The 20,647-nt window shown below is 35.0% G+C and overlaps 2 protein-coding genes across 3 annotated transcripts; one reads left to right on the forward strand and one right to left on the reverse strand.

Annotated features, from left to right (window-relative positions):
• Positions 1–4,425: 4,425 nt before the first annotated feature.
• Positions 4,426–13,281, forward strand: LOC106661011 (ubiquinone biosynthesis monooxygenase COQ6, mitochondrial). Its single transcript, XM_024230196.1, has 10 exons — positions 4,426–4,628; positions 7,370–7,554; positions 7,618–7,857; positions 8,993–9,100; positions 9,216–9,278; positions 9,342–9,449; positions 10,121–10,323; positions 10,779–10,894; positions 10,952–11,115; positions 13,138–13,281. Exons 1-10 carry the CDS (start codon positions 4,538–4,540, stop codon positions 13,162–13,164), a joined length of 1,305 nt encoding a protein of 434 aa, XP_024085964.1. The 5' UTR covers positions 4,426–4,537; the 3' UTR covers positions 13,165–13,281.
• Positions 13,282–13,992: 711 nt separating this feature from the next.
• Positions 13,993–20,647, reverse strand: LOC106661030. 2 transcript variants are annotated; one of them, XM_024230200.1, is made up of 7 exons: positions 20,533–20,647; positions 19,563–19,947; positions 17,998–18,116; positions 17,382–17,465; positions 17,238–17,306; positions 14,273–14,359; positions 13,993–14,204 (listed from the first exon to the last, which is right to left on the reverse strand). In XM_024230200.1, the coding sequence occupies exons 2-7, from the start codon at positions 19,570–19,572 to the stop codon at positions 14,133–14,135; spliced, it is 441 nt and encodes a 146-aa protein (XP_024085968.1). In that variant the 5' UTR covers positions 19,573–19,947; positions 20,533–20,647; the 3' UTR covers positions 13,993–14,132. The 2 variants fall into 2 exon arrangements, with proteins under 2 accessions (XP_024085968.1, XP_014239617.1); XM_014384131.2 differs by lacking the exon at positions 19,563–19,947.

A 20,647-nucleotide genomic window follows, 5' to 3' on the forward strand; every position in this document is an offset into this window, starting at 1 on the left:
CACTCGTCCCGAGACCTGGTGAGTTTTGTTGAGACTGCACTTCAAATCCGACCAATTGGAAGAGGAGCAAAGTACGGCGGGATTGGCCTCGTCCTTTCAAATGGTAAAAATTAACAAAAAAAGTTGTTTTAAGCCGGCGAGTCGCTTTAAGGAATCATAGATTGGTAGAATCGTAGAAAAAGATCCAGTTGATAAGTAATAAACTCATTACATACATATGTTAACAATTTCAGTGCAACATACACTTTGTCTGAGAATATTTATGTTGTAATGTTTTTTTTTAAGTATTTCCTGTCCTCAGAGGAAAGTTGTAAGGACTTCATTTTGTAAAATTGATGGTGTCGGTTCCTAGAGTTTTTGCTAGGTCAAAATTTTCCCCTTTGACTCCTGCCCTCAAGTCTGATGTTAGATCTGTCGTTTTTGTTATTTGACATGGTCTGTCAAATTTTTTCTTTTTAATTTTGTATTGTTTTTCTGGCTAAATCATTCAATTTAGTTTTTTTAAAAATTTTATGATGGCTTACTTTTAAGCCTAACTGTCGTATGCCATCCTCTGGATCCCAGTGTTAATTCGATTGCTTTGGCTCTCTGAGAATATTAATATTTTAGTTTTTTTAATGTATTTCTGGCCCATAGAGGTCAATTATGTGGATTTCTGCTTGAAAAATTGATTGTCCTTGAGGTTTTGCTAGGTCAGAATTTGACCCTTTGACTCCTGTCCTGAACTTTTATGCTAGATCTGTCATTTTTGTTACTTTAAATGGTCTGCCAAAATTTTTCTTTTTAAAATCATATCACTTAATTTTTTTTACATTGTTCTAGCTAACTGACTCTTGTTTTTTTAGTTTTATGATGACTTATTTTATAGCTAACCTTCGTACGTCATCCTATGAACTCCAGTGCCAAAGCTATACAGTTGCATATCGGCTCATCTGAGCCTGAGAATATTTATTTTTAATCTTTGTTTTAGCTTTTCATATTATTTAAATTGGTAAAAATTTTTTCACTTGTTATGTTTAGCAATATTGTTCCATTTTTAAGAAATTTTACATTGGATTGAGGGCAGTAGTAACTGGGGTCTAAACCCCAAAATAACCCTATGGCCACACACCAGTGTCATAAGACCAATGTTGACATGTTGACCAATATGTGGTGGACTCTTCAGGCTAACGCAATAAGGCTGCTATGTGGCACCCAAAGACAAGTGTGTCTTAGTGTCACCGGTGCCATCAGCACAACGACAACTGCAGCCCTGGAAGTTTTGTTAAACCTCCCACCACTTCACATTTTAATTCAAGGAGAAGTCAGAGCAGCAGCCCACAGGATCATAATTGGATAACCATCTGCTAGGATAGGCCATGTGAATAAACAATGGAAACTGAGGGAAGAGATGCAAATGCCATTCTAGGTATGCCAACTGATGCCACTACTCCAAAGTATAACTTCAACAAGAAGTACAAAGTACTAATACCAGAACGGGAAGAATGGGCCAAGGGTACTAAAGGCAATTCCTACTGGCATACTGACGGCTCCAAATCCGACAAGGGTCCGGGAGCTGGGGTCTTTGGGATGAACCCCAAAACTGAACTGGTGGTAAACCTAGGCAAGTATGCTACAGTTTTCCAGTCTGAAACCATAGCGATCAAATAATGTGCCAGAGAAATAAAAAGGCTAGGAATACATTCCCAGAAGATAGCCATTTTCTCTGACAGCCAGACAGCTCTCAGGGCCTTAGCCTCATGCGAGGAAAAGGCAAAGAGTGTTCGGAAATGCATGGAGGCCCTGACAGAAGTTAGCGACACTAGTGACCTGACCCTGGCATGGGTCCCTGCACATTCGAGGCATGGAGGCAACAAAAAGGTTTGACATATTGGCCAAAAAGGGATCCAACATGGACTGTATGGGCCCAGAACCCTACTGTGGCCTAGCTGCCTGCCACAAAAGAGGATACATCTAAAAATGGATGCTTAATGAGGCCAAAATCTGGTGGAACAATACCACAGGTATGAGGCACGTGAAAAGATTCATAGAAGGACCATCCACAAAACTTACAAAAGAATTACTGGAAACAAACCAAGATTCTGGTTGGACTCCTGACAGGACATTGCCACTTAAGAAAGCACATACACTGGATAGGAGTACAAACAGAAGAAACACTGTGCAGATATTGCCAGGAAGAGGAGGAGACTGCAGAACACATTTTATGTTTCTGCGAAAGTCTATGTAGGTGCAGGTTCTTGCAACTAGGACAAGAAAAACCACAAGCAAGATCCTACACCAAGGAACCACTGGCAAAGCTGTGGAGGCTGGTTAATAACCTGAAGCTGGCCAGTGAGTTTTAAATAACAGAGGAGCACAATAGATCTTTTTAGGTCGAGGTGCAGGAGGTCTTGTGGCCGCCTCTCTTATCCCTATCCGTATCCCTGAGGGCAGTAGCTTTTAATAAATCTGCTTGTTTTTTTAGCCCTAATATGAGGGTTTTTTTATTGCTAATAATTCTGAAGTGAAGTTGTTACATATTGATGGAAGTTTAAATTTGTAAATTTGATGGCCATGAAAAACTACGGCACCAACTCCATTGTTGGATTTGGATCCGTCAGTGTGGATAAAATCAGCATCAAGTTTGCTTTTAACTCTTGGGAATTCCTGTTCATGTATTGATGTACTGCTGAGATAATGGGGTGTGGGAGAGTCCAAAGTTGAATGGGTGAAAGTAGGTGTTTTAGTATTTCTGTGAGGTTAACGATTGTTCTTTGGAGATCGTGAGGTGTGATCTCCTAATAATCATTGGCTAACAGACACACCACACGTTAACGATTGTGTTTTGTGTATATGTCAATACTCTGATTGGAAATGTTTTAGGTTATTGCGAGGGAGTAGAGATGATTATGGTACAGGAGGTCTTTTAGGGATCTGTAGGATCGTGGCGGTTCACTGGCATCTACATTTTTTTTTTCTGGGAGGTGAGTGGGTCACAGCCCAGGACCCCTTGACAGTGGAAACCAGGCCCCCCCTGCTGTACCACGTGCTTAAACTTGATTTAGGACAGATCGTTCAGAGGTGTGTGCATGTGTGTGGGGCCGTCCACACACCTCCACCATCTGGGGCCTCATAATGATCCAAAAATCCAAGGGGCACATACCCCACCTCACCCATGGCACCACCACCCGACGGGCATAAAATACAGATTATTGCATAAAATGAGTATTCTTTTGTATTAAATTATTTTATCTTCATATTTCAGAAATTAGTTTAGTTTTTTTTAGGAAAGTTAGTAGTTTGTCTATTTGGTCGGGGTCATCACCAAGCGAGTCTTCGGTGCGGGTTGGAATTTCCAGCCGATGTCTTCCTCTTTCATACTTTTTTGTAATTTGTCAAAATGTGTTTAACTGTTACCCTTTCTGCACAAACAGCACAAAGCGGAGTATCTTTTTTTTGCCATGAGATAAGAATGAGTAAGCCTAAAAAGATCAATTGTGAGCCTAGCAAGGACATCTTCTTCGTGTCTGGAACCCCTTTGAGATAAGGCCCAAGGTTTCACACAGTCTTTTATCTCTCGAAGTTGACATTAGAAGTCGTTTCCCATTCCTTTTGCCATAGCTGCCAAGACTTTCTTTTATGCCAAGCTGTCACATCGGATTTTGGTGTTTTTGTAATTTATCTCCATTAAGGACAGCCTGCTTTGCCAAATGGTCCACCGTCTCATTACCAAATATTCCACAGTGTCTAGGAATCCACATGAATACTACACTCTTTCCATGATTTTGCAGTGGCAAATAGCATGTCTTGTATTACTGGATGTACAGAAAAGTTGTTTTTGAGTGCCAATAGCACCGACAAAGAATCAGTACAGACGACTATCGTTTTCCTGAATGGGGCTAATATAGTTTAGCACTGCTATTGCTATAAGCTCAGCAGTGTAGCTGCTACATAGTACATACAGGTGGTAGGGCAAACATAATACATATAATGAGCATTATTATTGCAAGTGAAGAAAGCAGTACTTGTCCCTACATCATTTTTTGAGCCATCTGTAAAACATAGTGTTGGATTCGAAAAGGTATCTATTGTTTTATAAAATTCTTGACTATACATGTAGGGGGGAGTATTCTGCTTTAAAAATTTAATAAGGTCTACCTTCTAAGCATAAATTAAGCTTCGAAAGCAGCCAGGGTGGTTTGGGTGAAATTCCGATTTTATAGAGAAGAGGGATCGCAGCAGTGGATTGGAAATGCAATTGGGAATGAGCAGCCACTCTAGATGGAAAATGTTTTCGTTGAAAAAAAGCGAAAAGCTTTTAAAACTTTAAAAAGTTCTCAGACCTGTTTTCGAACTTTTTCGACACCTCGCCAAGTGTGGATTGAAAAAAGTTTTAGTATCGAACGAGGTATCGATACAATTTTCTACCTAAGTCCAAAGTCCAAACCGTACTGAGGAAGGTTTAAAGTTGCTGATCGCGGTTCTATTTGATATCAACCCTTTTTCTTATCAAATATCATTTGGAAAATTAAGTAAAACTTGTTTAAAAAAATACAATATGAAAAAATACGCAACTTCGCCCAAGAGGCTTTACGACGTTATTATTGCCGGTGGAGGGATGATCGGCTCAACTATGGCCTGTTCTCTAGGTATGGCCTATGAAATTTAATGTCATTCAATGTCTTCTGTGTGATACCTGTATTTTGGTCGGTTCCAATCATTTATCTTATTTAGACTATCAGATTTATTTAAGCTGAGTAGAATCTGAAATTGCAAAGGACAAAAAAGCTTTTGTTGACTTTGCATGGATCGGAGTACGACCTGTTTACACTGCGAAGGATGCCGTAAGATTCCTTATGATGAGCTTGCTTTAATGGCAAATCATTTGGACTATCTTGCAATCTGGAAGTTTTTTTATATATAAAATGAACGTTAAAAAAACTTATTTTTAATATTTGTATCAACTCGATCCCAATTGGTTTATTGCTCAGTGTAGCCTTCATGCAGAAGGAACATTGACACCCTGAGTTGTAGACCTTGGTTGTACTGGATAATGTCATTTCTTTTCTTTTCGGTTTTTCACATTTAGGGCCCACTTAAACTCCCTGCAATATCTGCGATTAGAAGCTGAAATTGCAAAGGACAAAAAAGCTTTTGTTGACTTTGCATGGATCAAAGTACGACCTGTTTACACTGCGAAGGATGCCGTAAGATTCCTTATGATGAGCTTGCTCTAATGACAAATTATTTGGACTATCATGCAATCTGGAAGAGTTTTTTTTTATATATAAAATGAATGTTAAAAAAACTTATTTTTAATATTTGTATCAACTCGATCCCAATTGGTTTATTGCTCAGTGTAGCCTTCTGGGTTGTAGACCTTGGTTGTACTGGATAATGTCATTTCTTTTCTTTTCGGTTTTCACATTTAGGGCCCACTTAAACTCCCTGCAATATCTGCGATTAGAAGCTGAAATTGCAAAGGACAAAAAAGCTTTTGTTGACTTTGCATGGATCAAAGTACGACCTGTTTACACTGCGCCGTAAGATTCCTTATGATGAGCTTGCTTTAATGACAAATTTTTTGGACTATCATGCAATCTGGAAGTTTTTTTTATATATAAAATGAACGTTAAAAAAACTTATTTTTATTATTTGTAGCAACTCGATCCCAATTGGTTTATTGCTCAGCGTAGTCTTCATTCAGGAGCAATGTAGATACCCTGGGTGGCAGATCTTGGTGGATAAAGTTGTTTCTCTTCTTTTCAGTTTTTCACATTAGGGCCCAATTAAACTCCCTGCAATATCATGTGATTATAATCTGAAATTGCAAAGGACAAAAAAAAGCTTTTGTGGACTTCGCATGGATCGGTATACGACCTGGTTACACTGTGAGCGGTGCCATAACAGTATGATGAGCTATCGAGCATTAAAATTGGCCTGTTATTTCCATTTAAAAAAAAAAGGTTAATTTCTGATAAATGATTTTTTTGTGTTTTCTTATAGAAATATTTCATATACTTTAATGCTACATACATCATTAAATGCTACATTCCTCTTTTTCAAGTGGACTGCTCGACATTAAAATACTTTTAGCTGTTTTTGAATTATAACCATTTCAATCAGATATTCCAAAAACGAGTTCTCAAAAATCAGAAAAATTAGGGTAAAAAAAAACGATAAATCACAATTGTTTTATTGCTCAGCATAGCCTTCATTTAGCCGGAATGTTGACACTCTGGGTTGTAGATCTTGGTGGTACCGGATAAAGTCGTTTCTGTTCTTTTCTGTTTTTCACATATAGGACCCATTTAAACTGCCTACAAAATTATGCGATTGACTTGCTGAAATTGCAACAAAAGAACCTCTCTTTGACTTTGTATGGATCAGCGTATGACCTGTTTACACTGCGAGTAAAGATGTTGTGATGAGTTTGCTTTAATCATAAACCATTTTGCCTTTCGTGCAATCTGGCATGCTTTATTTAGTCATAACCTGTACTTTAAATCAGTAATTTTTAGTGTTTGCAGCAACCCAACTACTCTTCTGATACCTATTCTCTAGTCATGCCGGTTATCTCCCTTGAAGAGCAGTCATATTAGGGAAAAAGTGTTTAACTAAATAAATGTTCCAGTTTAACGTATGGCTCTTATCTATATTAGAATTTATTGATTAGCTAGCATGGGAGGAACATTGTCGCTCTGGGTCGTAGATCTAGGTGGAACTGGATTGCTGAAAGACCTGACTCTCCGAACTCAGATGGACTAACAACTACTACTTCATTTTGTCCCTCCACACTCTATACCTGACTAATTACAGACTCATTTTCATTATGACTATCGTATCCTTCAGCCAGGGGCAGCCTCGTGTTGTAACTTTGTATAGAGTGGACCCTGGGTGTTTCATAAGTCCTCGCCCCATGAGCCTTGGATGAGCCAGCTGTTTTTGTACAGTTCAACTATTTACTGCCAAGTACCTAATTTTGTCTCTTTAACTTGATCAGTTTCTTTTATTGTGTTAGTTTGCAATTTTCCTGAAAGGATCCTGGTGTTTTATTATTTTATTATATGTTATTTTTGTATTGGACATTGTTTTGTTTTACATAATGTTCTGTGTGGATTTTTGTCGTATACGATTAATGTATATTCACCTTGCAGACTTCGAAAATACATCTAAACAAAAATCCACGACTAAAGGCAATGAAAAGCAGAATTACAACTGACAGAAAATTATATGAAACAACCAAATCTTTGGATGTTTTGTTGATTTTCAACCAATTTTGTGTGTATGTGTGTGTGTGTGTGTGTGTGTGTGTGTGTGTGTGTGTGTTTGTATGCAGGGGCTGATGATGACACTAATCAATAAGTTGAATTTTTTTTCCTTGTTACAGGAAAAAACCCAGCGTTCAATCATTTAAAGATTGGTTTAATCGAAGCAGCCCCTAAGCGTAAATATAATCTTCAAGATGTGCCTTTGAACCGTGTTTCTTCGTTAAATCCTACGACCAAGGATTTGTTGTCACGCCTCGGAATCTGGCAACACATACGCCGTTCCTGCAAAGTGAATAACATGAAGGTGTATAAATTAGATGAGGATGCATTTTAAAATTATCCAGTTTAATCATAATTTTTTTTATAGGTTTGGGGATCTTATTCAAATGACAGCATAAATTTCGCCGGGAGCGAACAGGAAGTCCTGGCTTACATTGTTGAAAACGATGAAATTATCCATGCCATCACAAAAGAATTAAACAAATTAAACAACGTTGATGTTATTTATGACGCTAAAATTAAAACGGTCGATTTAAACAGTAAAGAACGTCCGACGATGCCTCGATTGATTCTTGAAGACGATGAAAATTATTTGTGCAAACTGCTTGTGAGTTTTCTTTCCCTAACAATTGTTATGCAAGAAAATGTTTATTGTTATGCCAACGTAAAAATATTCAGCATTCAACCTCTCCCTAATTTTTTTTCTCAGTATTTTCATCGACTTTTCAATATGTTTATACTTGCTGATTAAGAAAGGATTAAATCATTTGATATTTTCTTGAGTTTAATTCTCCAGTTTGGCTACCATGCAGGGTGATACAGAAATTGGGTCATTACTGATCATTTTGGTCTGCCTATCCTCACTTAGTAGACTGTTTATGTTTTAATCATTCTCTGATCACCAAAAATGACCTAATAACAGGTCCATCGCCCTGCATATTCCAAATCTCTTAAGAAGAAAATACAAAGTGTCTGATATGAAAAAGTTATTTGTAAAACTAGATTTGTTTCTAAGAAAATTAAACTCACTGGGATTCTGACACTTACACGACTACAACTTTAATTTAAGGGGACAAGGTGATAGACTCTCGGCTTGTAAACCCAGTGGTCGTGGGTTTGATTTTGTATATTTCATTAAAAACTGATGAAGTGACTTGATGAAGCAGTACAACTAGACTACAACCAACAAATATACCACTTTATGTCAGAAAATTAATAACTTATAATCGATGAACTCGAGCCAAATGTCAAAGTACAAGACCTCATGAACTTTATAACAAACTAATCACTAAATTAAAAATTGCACTGTGCAAACTAACAAGGGGATGACCATATTGGTGGCTCAAGGATTTGCCACCACTTCTTGTGAATAGGCCCTGTTGTTTTTGAGTAGGCTTTAGACAACGTTGTGAACGCGATTCCGCATTGTGGGGAATTTTCCCCTGGCTAATATAACATCCACTTTTGTATATACTTTTACATTTCTCTGGTCCTTGCGAATATTACATCGACTTTTTTGTGAAACCTTGAGGGCTGCACTTTCAGGTGTCATCGGTTCCTTGCTGTCTTAGAGATGTGACCATTTCTTCAGAAAGAGTGTTTTAAAAGGCTTCATCAATATCCAAGAAAGTTCCTAACATTCAGTAAATCTTACATTTTTAAGTCTAACGCAGTGCAAGCGTGAAGGAATAAATATTCCTTTTTTTAATTATTATTATTATAGATAATTGCTGTTTTTGTAGGTTGGTGCAGATGGTCCCACATCAAAAGTGAGGCAGGCCATGAATGTTAATCAATTAAGATGGAATTATAATCAATGTGGGGTGGTGGCAACGCTGCAGATTCAAAATGTAAGAAGTTGGCTACTTTAGTGTTGATGGGGGGAAAAAAATATGAATCTACATAAAATATCGATGTCGTGTTTGTAACTGTCTTTTTATTTATTTATTCATATTTTATTTTTAGGAACCAAAAAACAACACATCCTTTCAAAGGTTTTTACCCCATGGACCTATTGCTTTGCTTCCAGTAAATAAATAAGAGAATAAATGAATAAAATAAAGGTTGGAAAGTAATCTGTCTTTATTGCAGCTCGATGAAGATCACAGTTCACTCGTTTGGTCGACAACGCCTGAAAAAGCAAAATCGCTTTTACAGATTCCCCCAGATGTCTTTGTCGATGCAGTTAACGACGCATTTGTGAGTATAATTGGCAGTTCATTCACCTAACACATTTTCCACCTAAACAGAGTGTAAATTATAATAATTTACTTTAATTGTAATAATCCGCTAGAGGCAAATGAACCATTCAAGGATCCCAAAGGAGAGGACACCATCCAAGCTTTTATGTCCTTCTAGATTGTAATTTATTTTTATTAAAAAAGTGGTTGATTTTCTTTAAAAATGTCATTAACTTGTTTATTAATAATGGTGTCACCTTCATATGTTTTACACTTTGTTAGAATATGAAATATAAACCTGTAAAGTAAAATTCTTGTACTTTTGAGATTTTTTTTTACAAAAAATTATAGCTTTTTTTCATCAAATTAACCCTTATCAATTTGAAATCAACTCTTTTCTGCACCAAATTCATCCATATCCTAAGTTGTTTTAATGTTTTAAATAAAGAGTTAATTTGATATTAAAAATGGTCAATTTGGTGTGAAAAAGGGTTAATTTCAAATTAAAAAGGGTTTATCTGATGGAAAAACTATATATCTTTGTAAAATTAATGCTTGGTTTATGAAGACCAGTTTTAATAAAAGGACTAAAAAAATATAACCCAATTAAACATATTTGATTGTGTTGTCATATTAATTTGTGTTAATCAGATTATAACAGAATTGTTTTGTTTTCTCCTCTATTTTTAGAACAAGGAGCCTATAAAGAATAGTACAATCGACTCTCTGAACAGTTTGGCCTGCAATTTAGTCAAAATATTGCCAGTATCAAAAAATTACTATAAATCGGAGTTGCCAAAGATTTACAACGTCATCGAATCTAGTCGGGCATTATTTCCGTTAGGCTTTGCCCATTCATCAGAATATACAGTCCATAATGTAGTCATTATAGGGTAAGTGTTACTATTTATGAAAATAGTAAAAGTTAATTTGAAAAGTGAAAAAAAAGAAAAAAGGTTTAGAACTATAATAGAAACAGGTTTAGAACTATAATAGAAACAATATATTTTGTTTTTTGGGGTGTCGGTGGCCGCAACGGTTTAGGCGTTGACTCGGTGCTCATCACTGTAAGGTAAAGGTCCCGGGTTTGAATACAGCAGCCCTGTATTCGAACCCGACATATTTACAAATGGGCTTTTTTTCTCAAAAACATCGGCACCCCGAGGGTTGATATAACCTCTGCTGTTGCAAACCCTCGCTTAAAAAAAAGAAAAAAAAATATTGTCATTAAAGATAGGCAAAATTTCCAAATTATGAATTAATAAAAAATAAATTAATTTACAAAAAGAAAATCATTTTCATAAGTAGATCTTAAAAGAATCCATTTTTTTTCTTAAATATTCTGCAGGGATGCAGCCCACAAAATACATCCATTAGCAGGCCAAGGTGTAAATTTGGGATTCAGAGATATTCTAATATTGACAGATGTTCTGTCGAAGGGTTTACAAGAAGGAAGACCTCTAGGTAATCTTCAATTGGCCACAAAGTTTAAGTCTCACAGCTTAGTGTTCTTATTCCTAGGTGACACGCAGGATTTGAGGATTTATGAAGGACAAAGTCAAAAATCAAATGTACCAGTGATGGCGGCCGTTGATTTTATTCACCACGTTTATACATCGAATAAAGAACTTGTCCAGGCATTCGGCAACTTTGGTTTTCGGGTTGCTGAAATTCCTGGTATAAAGGTTAAACAATTTATTTCCATACTATTTTTTTTAATCCATCAGGCACTATTTAAATGATATTATCGCATCCTAAATATGGTTGCCAATAACTGCTGAAAGCACGCTGAGGCTTACGGTCTTAACTAAGTTAAGCCCTCAGCTATATATACGTACACGTTTGGGGTAATTTTTTTAAGGATTGTCTATCAGTGACCTATCATCGGCTACCACAGGCTGGTGTGCAGTGGAGGAGATGGTAGTGGTGAGGGATGGCATTGGGAGCAGCTATTTCTCTTGCGTCAAACAGTCTGCCTGTGCAAACAAGGTGTATAGTAAATTCCAATACTGCACTGTAGAACAATGTCTCATTGTATATGAGCCAAGATTGCAAAAGGACTGGTCAGCTGTCCCCTCTGATGGCAGCCATCTTTACGACCTCTATAGTGGGCCATTGTGTTGAGCAGGCAACAGGGAGCCCATTGTTTATCAGTGTGTGACCCAGGGCCTGGTCACCACTGATGGCAACCATCTTAACCATACATGGGTGTCAGAAATATTTCGAACATAATCATTGCGAGATTTTGATCCATCTGTGTGTAGTATTGTTACAGGTGAACACTATCCTTTTTCAATGAAATATTTAATGGAATCTGGGATGACAGTTGATACTTATATGACAGTTTCTTGCAGTACTTCCGCATAACTCACAAAAGGCCACGTCATCTGTAAAAAGAAATTTTCCTTAGATAATTCTTCTAAATGCATAAGTATATGAACCAGACCTCGAGGGTCCATCATCCACATCAAATAAACGTAGTTTTTTTAATAATTTTATTTATCTTAACACAAAAAACACCCAAAAAATTAAATTGTTCCTTTATCATGATTATTAAAATAATATAAAAGAAATTACCGTGTGTGAACGATAATATGATTGTGTCATAGAAAGTCCTTTAATATTTTGTATGTCCTCCTTTGGCTTTCAAAACTTCATCAGTCCTTCTGGGCATACTTCTCACGAGATTGATTTCTATACTGTTCCGGATCAATTAGGTCCCATTCAACTTGTGTTTTTTCCCAAAGTTGATCGAAGTTTGAAGCGTCTCCTGCAGCATCAGCTAAAGATTTTTAATATTTCCCCACAAGTGGATTAAGGTTAGGTGACTGTGGGGGCCATTCCATGACATTAAAACCACAATCAGCAAGCCACTGTTTTGTCACCTATGGTTTCTTCACTTTTCCCATCGCTCTTAATCCGGCATCTTCGTTTGTTTCAGCACTGACATCCACACTATCATTATCACGCGGCCTTCGCTGAATTTGGATAGCATTGTCAACCTGTCCTGATCGAACGGAGCGTAGATACAAAGCCACAAGATTTTGGCCTTGGAAAATTTTGTTTTATGACCATTCCTCTTCTTTTTAAAACAACTATCGTAAATTCCGAAAGATCTTTTAGGTTTTGTTATTACCACAATAACAACAATTTATACTTTTTTGAAATTTCACGATAAGGAAGTCCTTCTTGTAGAGATTTTATTATTTGATCTTTCAAAAATGTTGAAAATGGCTTCATACTGTAATTAAACGAATAGATCATAACCATTAAGGAAAGGAAATATTTTCAATATGTAAGAACAATAACTGAATTGATGATACCTGATAACAAATTTGAGACGAATTATTGAATGGTTTTTGCGAAATTTGCAATGAAGTAACCTGAGTCACAAAACTGTTCACACGAAAACTCGTAATAAACTGGCTCAATTCAAAGGTATAAACATAAATAAAGATTATTAGGGTGAATGTTTGTTTACCAACAGTTCAACAAACTCAATCCTATTGCTGTTGTCTGGATTAAAAAATACGGGATTTACAAACTAGAGATAATAGAAAAGTGTTTACTGATGGTTCTGAGACATTAATCTTATAAACTTTCTATTAATATTGTGAAACCTAAATCACATAAATTATAACAAATTAAAAATTGTTTATAGCTGCATACATCATTAGGAATATATTAAATAATAAATTTTTTTTCAGAGTTTAATGAAAAATTTTGCCAGTTGATCTCATCTACCTCAGCGTCCGTACAGTCATATTTGAGCTACAATCAATTTTTGTTTATAAAAAAAAAAGAAAAAAAGAAGAGATGAGTAATTAAACAGTTGTCAAATAAAATATGTACTTTTGATGCTTGAGTATTGTTTTATTAATAATAAAATGTATATAATTTTTTTTATTTATTGCCGAAGTAACACGAGATTGGGTTATTATTGTTTTAAATTTTTCCCCATTCTTCCTTTTTTTTTTTACATATCCAATGTTTCACAGCTGCTTTTTTAGACATGAAACATGCTGATCAAATTTGTAAGCAGGGCAGGCTTTCTCTTCACTTCACCTCATCAATAGGCACATTCAGACAAGTTGGAACATCTCCCCCGTCCACTATGCCAATGGGGTTCCGCAAGGCAACATCTTCGGTCCCATTCTTTAAGGACACCTAAATCCTGTAGCAGCCTTCAGAAACCTTCAGGGGCTTCTGTTTGGAAGGGTTCAAGAAAAACATCTCTGTTCTTCCAGCAACCAATGTCCGCTATTTGAGACTTCACAATGACAAAAGGTGGCAATTGCTACTCAACTGTAAAGAATATCTGAACAGATGATATAAACTACTCGAAAGACAAGCATCACCAAAGTGAATACCCACGGGTTGTGTCTGAGTTCGAAATCTCTCCTATACCAGGATATGCTTGTTTTTTAAGATCGTGCTCGTCAAGGGGTAGTCGCCTTGGCCAAGAAACCCTGTGCATAGCCGAGAGTATGCTGTCTCTGGGATTCTCAGCTTGCAGCCAAGCGGTTTGTTGAAAGAAGTATGTATATAATTGTAATCACACATTTTTTTTGTCAAATTTATTTATATCAATTTTTGTTGGTCACATTAAAACTATATTAATACATTCTATTACTAGTTGATGAGTAAAACAATATTCCTATAATAAAAAAATATTTAAATAAAAGATCATTTATGTTATTTATTAACTTTTAAAATGTTTGTCTAAAAAATTCATCAGATCGTATGCGTTGTTGAGGGAATCCAATTCAGGATCCTGAAAATTTCAAAAAGCAATAATCATTACACTTTATACATCTTTTAATAAAAATATTTAAATTGTACCGTTTCATTGAAGATATCATTTGTAAAGGCGTAATCTTTCTTTTCGTAAATTGCTGCAAACATTTCGTTCCTGTTGTTTAAAAATAACTGGAAAAAATAATGCAGTTCTGTTAATCAAGCCCGTTTAAATGATATATGTTCATTTAGGCAAATAAAACGTAATTACCACCAGAATCGACAAATTATGTCTATTTTAATAATCTCTGATCGCATTAGATCTTCGATATACTAGGACTTACAATATGGATGTAATCATAAAATAATTACAATGTGAATCTAAATTATCACTGCAATGGTGTTAAAGTGGGTATTAGAGGAAAAAACTTAAAATATACGAATCATGGAGTGGTGATCCAAAAAGTTTCAATGAAATAAATGGCAGTACTTCTCAGCCAATAACCTAATTGGAATGGTCCGTGAAGAATACATAGCTGTCCAGGGTAGATATTTTTATTCAATTATTTTATGTGAAGGCCCAGTTTCATATCAGAAATTAGCTTATTTGGGTTGATTACGTTATTTGTTGGTCGTCTATTAAATCTGAATTTGCATATCCTAACATAGCCTAATTTCAGCTATGGAAGTGCTCTAAGGACAAAATGAAATAACACCTGACCAAAGAGAAAGCCATAAAATCCTAACAAGGATAAAAATAAATCAAATGGATACAAAACGTCTCGACAAAATTATATTAAAAGAAAATTTTGAATAAAACTAACTAGAGATGTTTTGGAAGAATAAAAACCCTGAAATGAACAGAGGGGACTTAAGGTACACAGATGGGGGCAGGAGGCAACTCTATGAACAAGAAATACTTAAAAAAGGATTAAAACCTAATTATTCTTAGACAGCCAAAGCAATGGAAGTGGCACTGGGATCCTTAGGATGAAATACGAAGGTTAGGCTTAAAAGTAAACCATCATAAAATCCTAAAAAAGACCAAAAATGAATGAGTTAGGTACAATATGAAATTAAAAAGAAAAATGTTGACAACCGTATCAAATATAAATACCAACAGATCTAGCATGGAACCTAAAAAGATTAGGAATTTAAAAAAGATAAATCAATAATACACTGCTTTTTGTGGGCATATTTTAATAAATATTCTGTAAGCAAAGTAAGTCAGAAAATGGTCCAAACCTGAATTTGACCTCATTGTGGTGATTCTAGCGTTATAAAACCCTTCGATACCGACTTTTGTGGAAATCTGTGTAAATTAATTTTTTTGACAGGTAATTTTGATGTGCTTCTATGCTTGACTGACATTCCTAGTAGAAGTTTTAACATCATTTTTCTTAAAACTTGGTTAACCAATTTTTGTGGTTGAAAATTTCATTTTAAAGAAATTGTAAAGAGCATTTTATAACTGTATCAAACATCAAAATTGGACTATTATTTCCATTTAAAAAATGAGGTTAATTTCTGACAAATAATTTTAATATTTTGTCAATTTTCTTATAGAAAACTTTTATATATTTGTACGGTACAAACATCGTTAAAAAGTTACTTTCCTCTACTTTCAAGTGGTCTGCTTGACGTTAAAATCCTTTTAGCCATTTTTGAATTATAGATGTTTAAATCAGATATTCCGATAACACTTCTTAAAAAATTGAAAACAAATTTAGGGGTCACATGTATGTAAATATAGATAAATTTAAATTCCAACAAAAATTTATATTTAGGTGTCTCTAGAGACAAAATAAAACAAAATTTCATATTAATTTCACGAAAAAAATTATGATCATTTATTAAAACAAAAAATTGGTTTTTAAAGTTTTTGGTTATTGATAAACTTTGATATTTTCACTATATTTTTATTGCAATCTACATAAAAAAATGCTTTAAAATGATATTCACATAGTTGATTTGAGCAAATAGAACGGTTAAAATATTAATAAAGAATAATAAATAAAAATATTAAGAATAATAAAAATATTAAAAAATGGAAAATTTCATCTTTCAAACCAAATCTTTTAGGCAGGCAAAACCAGGTCCTATTCACAAGAAATGGCAGATACGTGCCCAACATAATGGAGGGTAGAATCACAAAAAAAATTTTGGTTCAAATCTGTGTAACATCAACCTAGTCGTCCCCTTGTCAGACGATCAATCCGATTACTTTGACACTCGGATCAATAGGATGGCATATGAAGGTTAGGTTTTAAGCAAGCCATCATAAAATATAAAAATGTTAGCTAGAAAAATGTCAGACAATATGAAATTAAAAAGAAAAATTTCAACAAACTCTTTCCAATAAAATTACTGACAGATGGAACATGAGGGCGGGAGTCAAAGGGGCAAATTTTGACAGCCTCTAGTAACCTCTAGGACCGACACCATCAAGTTTCCAAGCTGAAATCAAGGCAATTGACCTCTGTGGGCAAGAAATACTTAAAAAGAGATTAAACGGTGAACAGAGGTTCTCAGAGAGCCAAGCAGCACTGATCACTTTTGACTCCAACTTCAACTTAAAGTATGGGAATGCAGAATATCTCTAACTATTGAGAAAACGGAATCATATAATTCTGAAGTGAGGGATTAGAAGTTAATGAACAGGCTGAAAAACTCGTCCACTCAAACTGCAAATTAGAAATAAATGAGAATCTCAACCAAGAAAATGTATCTTTCACAGTGGGAAGAGTTAAGGCTTTAAAAAAATGGGAAAAACCGAGACAGAAACCAGGCGACTCTGCCTTGAAAAGCAGACATATGAACATATCTGATGTGAGTGCAAAGCATTAGCCTGGAAATGGTACACCCACTTCGGAAAGGTGGCACACCAAGGGAAATAAGTGTAGAAAGAAGGGTCAACTTTACAGTAGATATTTTAGGTCTTAGTGAAAAAAAGCCTCAATAAATTTCCACTCGTTTCTACTTACTAACATAAACTTATCTTGTAGATTCTGGTTATAATTACTTCTCACATTTATTTGTAAATAAAAAATATATAAATGAGTTTCTTTACATAGTCTGTGTCTCTATTCACGAACGTATTGTCTTTATGTACACAGCATGAAAACATCCGTTTCTTATTCTAAAACAAAATCATATTAAAAAAAAGTTTGAGAATAACAGTTGTCCTTGATATATTAAGCACAACGAGGCTCACCTTAGAAGTAGCTTTTACAACGTTTGACAAACTGCAGCTGCATTTTGGCGGCAGCAACCCATTTGATTCGGTTTTGAAGTTGAGCTGAAATTCAGAACGTTCAACATTAAGCATCAGGACTAGTTCAAAATTTAGTCGAATAAGAAAATAAAAAGAGAAATAGCTCTCCACATTCTTTTCTTTTTCTCTCACACACTCATTTACTATCTTGCGCTCACTCACTCATACATACACACACTCTTTTCTTTTCCTCTTTCACACTTTTCCTTCATTTACTCTCTCTTTCTCTCATACTTACAAACTTCATTTCTCTCTCTCTCACTACCTTTCACTTTCCCAGTTTACTTTCTCTATCTCAATCTCTTTCTCTCTCTCTCTCTCTCTCTCTCTCTCTCTCTCTCTCTTATCACCTCACTTAGTCTCTTTTGCTCTCTCTTACTTTTGATTAGTTTATTATATTCTTTTTACAAGTTCTTTTTATTTGTTCTTACATTTTGTTTATATATTTTTTCCTTTCCTTTATTATTAATATTTATTTAAATTATGTAGACTCTGGCAGATTGACATAAGGCATACATTCATAAAAACTTGAAAATTTACGTTAAAACATACTTACAAACGTTTCGATTCCTAAAGTTGCGCATTTGTCCAAGAGTTCTTGACATTTTGCAGAATATTTTTGACGACAGGACGCCAGTTGTAATCTTATGTCTGAAATTGTAGTTTTCTCATCTCCTAAAATAAATTTATTAAAAAAAAAATCTTTCATTGAAGTATTATCAAGTATGGCTCATATTTTGGGCAGGCCACTAGTTCAGACACTTTTTTTTTTACTGGGTTTATAAATAACCAGCTACCAATCACCATTCGGATGCCTATAAACTGCTCAAAAATGAATAGTGATATTACCAATTTTGTTGTATTTACTTTCCCTAGCATTTTTATTTCGTTTTTATTGTAAATTGAATTAAAATTCATTATAAATTGTGTGTGGTGTTTAGTGACAGTTAGTTAACGATTATTTGGAGATCATGAGATGCGGTCTGGTATGATGTAGGTTTAAAAAAACAAAACATTTTCTTTATTGTGCCAATGTTTCGATCTTTATTGAGATCATCTTCAGGGCTTGGGATTTATAAGCATTATTTAAATTTTACAAATACATTTAGGATGTGAAAAAAATGAATTTATACAATGCTACAAATTTTAGATTCAATCAAAGTATTTGTACTCACTCAAAGTGTTTGTTTTCCGTGTAGATGTGTCATTATTGTGTCTTGTGTCTCAATGGCACTCTCAACATGACAGACGAAAATGACACATCTACATGGAAAACAAACACTTTGAATGAGTACAAATACTTTGATTGAATCTAAAATTTAGAGCATTATATAAATTCATTTTTTTCACATCCTAGATGTATTTGTACAATTTAAACAATGCTTCCCAATCCCAGGCCCTGAATATGATGTCACTACAGAAAATGTTTTTCTAAAACCTACTTCCCACCAGACCGCATCTCACGATCTCCGGATATTCATTATAAATTATGTTTTTTACTGAAGGAAAATTTAATTAATGGATTCTGAAAAATATCATAATAATTTTTTAAAACAATTAATACCATATATAATGTCCTCTGTTAGCTAAAACCTCTGTGCACCTGTTAGGCATACTGTTAATAAGGTGTCACTAGTTTCATAAGGAATATCACCCTATAGAACTAGCAATGCTGCACTCAGTGGTTGCAGGTCAACTGGTTGCGGATGGTGATCGAAAAGCATTCTACGTAACGCATCCCACATGTGCTCAATGGGATTGAGGTCTGGAGTCAATGGGGGAAGGGGCAGATGGGAAATTCCCAGGTTTTCTAAACATTGATGAACAACTCTGCCTATATGAGGTCTGGCATTGTCACCCAGAAATCGAAAATCCCTGCCAATTAGATCCCTGGTTTGAAGGATGTATTCCTTGATAATTTCGTGGACCTAACGGACTGCGGTGAGGTTGCCTTCAACAATATGGAGTCCAGTTCGTCCTCCCATGTAAAACTCAGACTAGACATTACACCGCCTCCTTCAAACTGCACTGAAGGGAACACAAACTGGGCCATTGTATGCATCCCCGTTCTCAGGAGACTTCGGCGCTGGCTATCACTATACAAACAGAAACATGACTCACCAGTAAACATAACAGCATTCCAATTAGTGTTCTCTTCTAGGAGTTTGGTGCACCATATTCTCCTAAGTTGCAGGTGGCAGGCTGTTACTGCATGTGATGCCAACTAAATGAAGTACAAGATGTTTTGGCAAGGTCTTGTAGTTTATTAAGGACTGGCGGGCACAATGGAATTGTTGCAGCAATGATAATATTTCTTTCCTGCCTTGATCCACTTAGATCCACTACCACTACCTTCCTATTGGCACTTCCAGTCTCTCAGAATCTCTGAGAAACGCCAACTGCCTCTGCGATATCCACTTGACGGTGTCCTCAATGACTCACTCTCACAATAATATTGCGAACTTCTGGTTCAAGATGATGTCTTTCTATGTTAAAGATGACACAACTGGTTTAAAATAGAGAAAAGATGATAAAAGATTTTGTTTACAAAACGAGTAATCTTCATGATTACTATAGTTAAGTAAATCTGGTATTAAAAATGAAGATTAACAAATTTTTTATTCTTATTTTCTATTTGTTTTTATACAATTAACAAAAATATATTGGTTAATTTAACTAAAATCAATAGAATAAAAATAAATTATAAACATCCCTATTCATGTTAGAGCACTTTACATTGCAAGTTTCATTTGTAACTTTTTCCAATTTCATTTTAATGATTAAATTCATTACAGTTCGTGGTCCGATTGACCAATTAACATTTTTCAATTAATTAATATTTATGAAAGGTATTGGTCGAGATAAAATTTTTAATTTTAATTACCATTTCACCGCATTATTTTGATAATTAAGTCATTAAATATAATTAAAAAGCTAATTTGCCTGTGTATAAACAAAGATGTTCTATCATTTTGATTGCTCACTTGTAAGGCAGGGCTTAAGCAGTTTTTCAACTTACGAGCTCGTTTCTTATTATAAATTTTTTAAATTATTGTTTTTCACTTATATATAGTATTTATAGTGTATTTACCTTTGTCTTCCATGGCTAAGAGAACGGGAATATAATAGTGAAATGTTTGAAAGTTTAAAAATGCTAAAAACGGTCGACGGTGTTGGACTGTTGTCGTTTTTCCCTCCAAACAAGG

This window comes from Cimex lectularius, unplaced genomic scaffold (genome assembly GCF_000648675.2).
Source record: "Cimex lectularius strain Harlan isolate CLEC.00 unplaced genomic scaffold, Clec_2.1 scaffold60, whole genome shotgun sequence".
Classification (NCBI taxonomy): Eukaryota; Metazoa; Arthropoda; class Insecta; order Hemiptera; family Cimicidae; genus Cimex; species Cimex lectularius.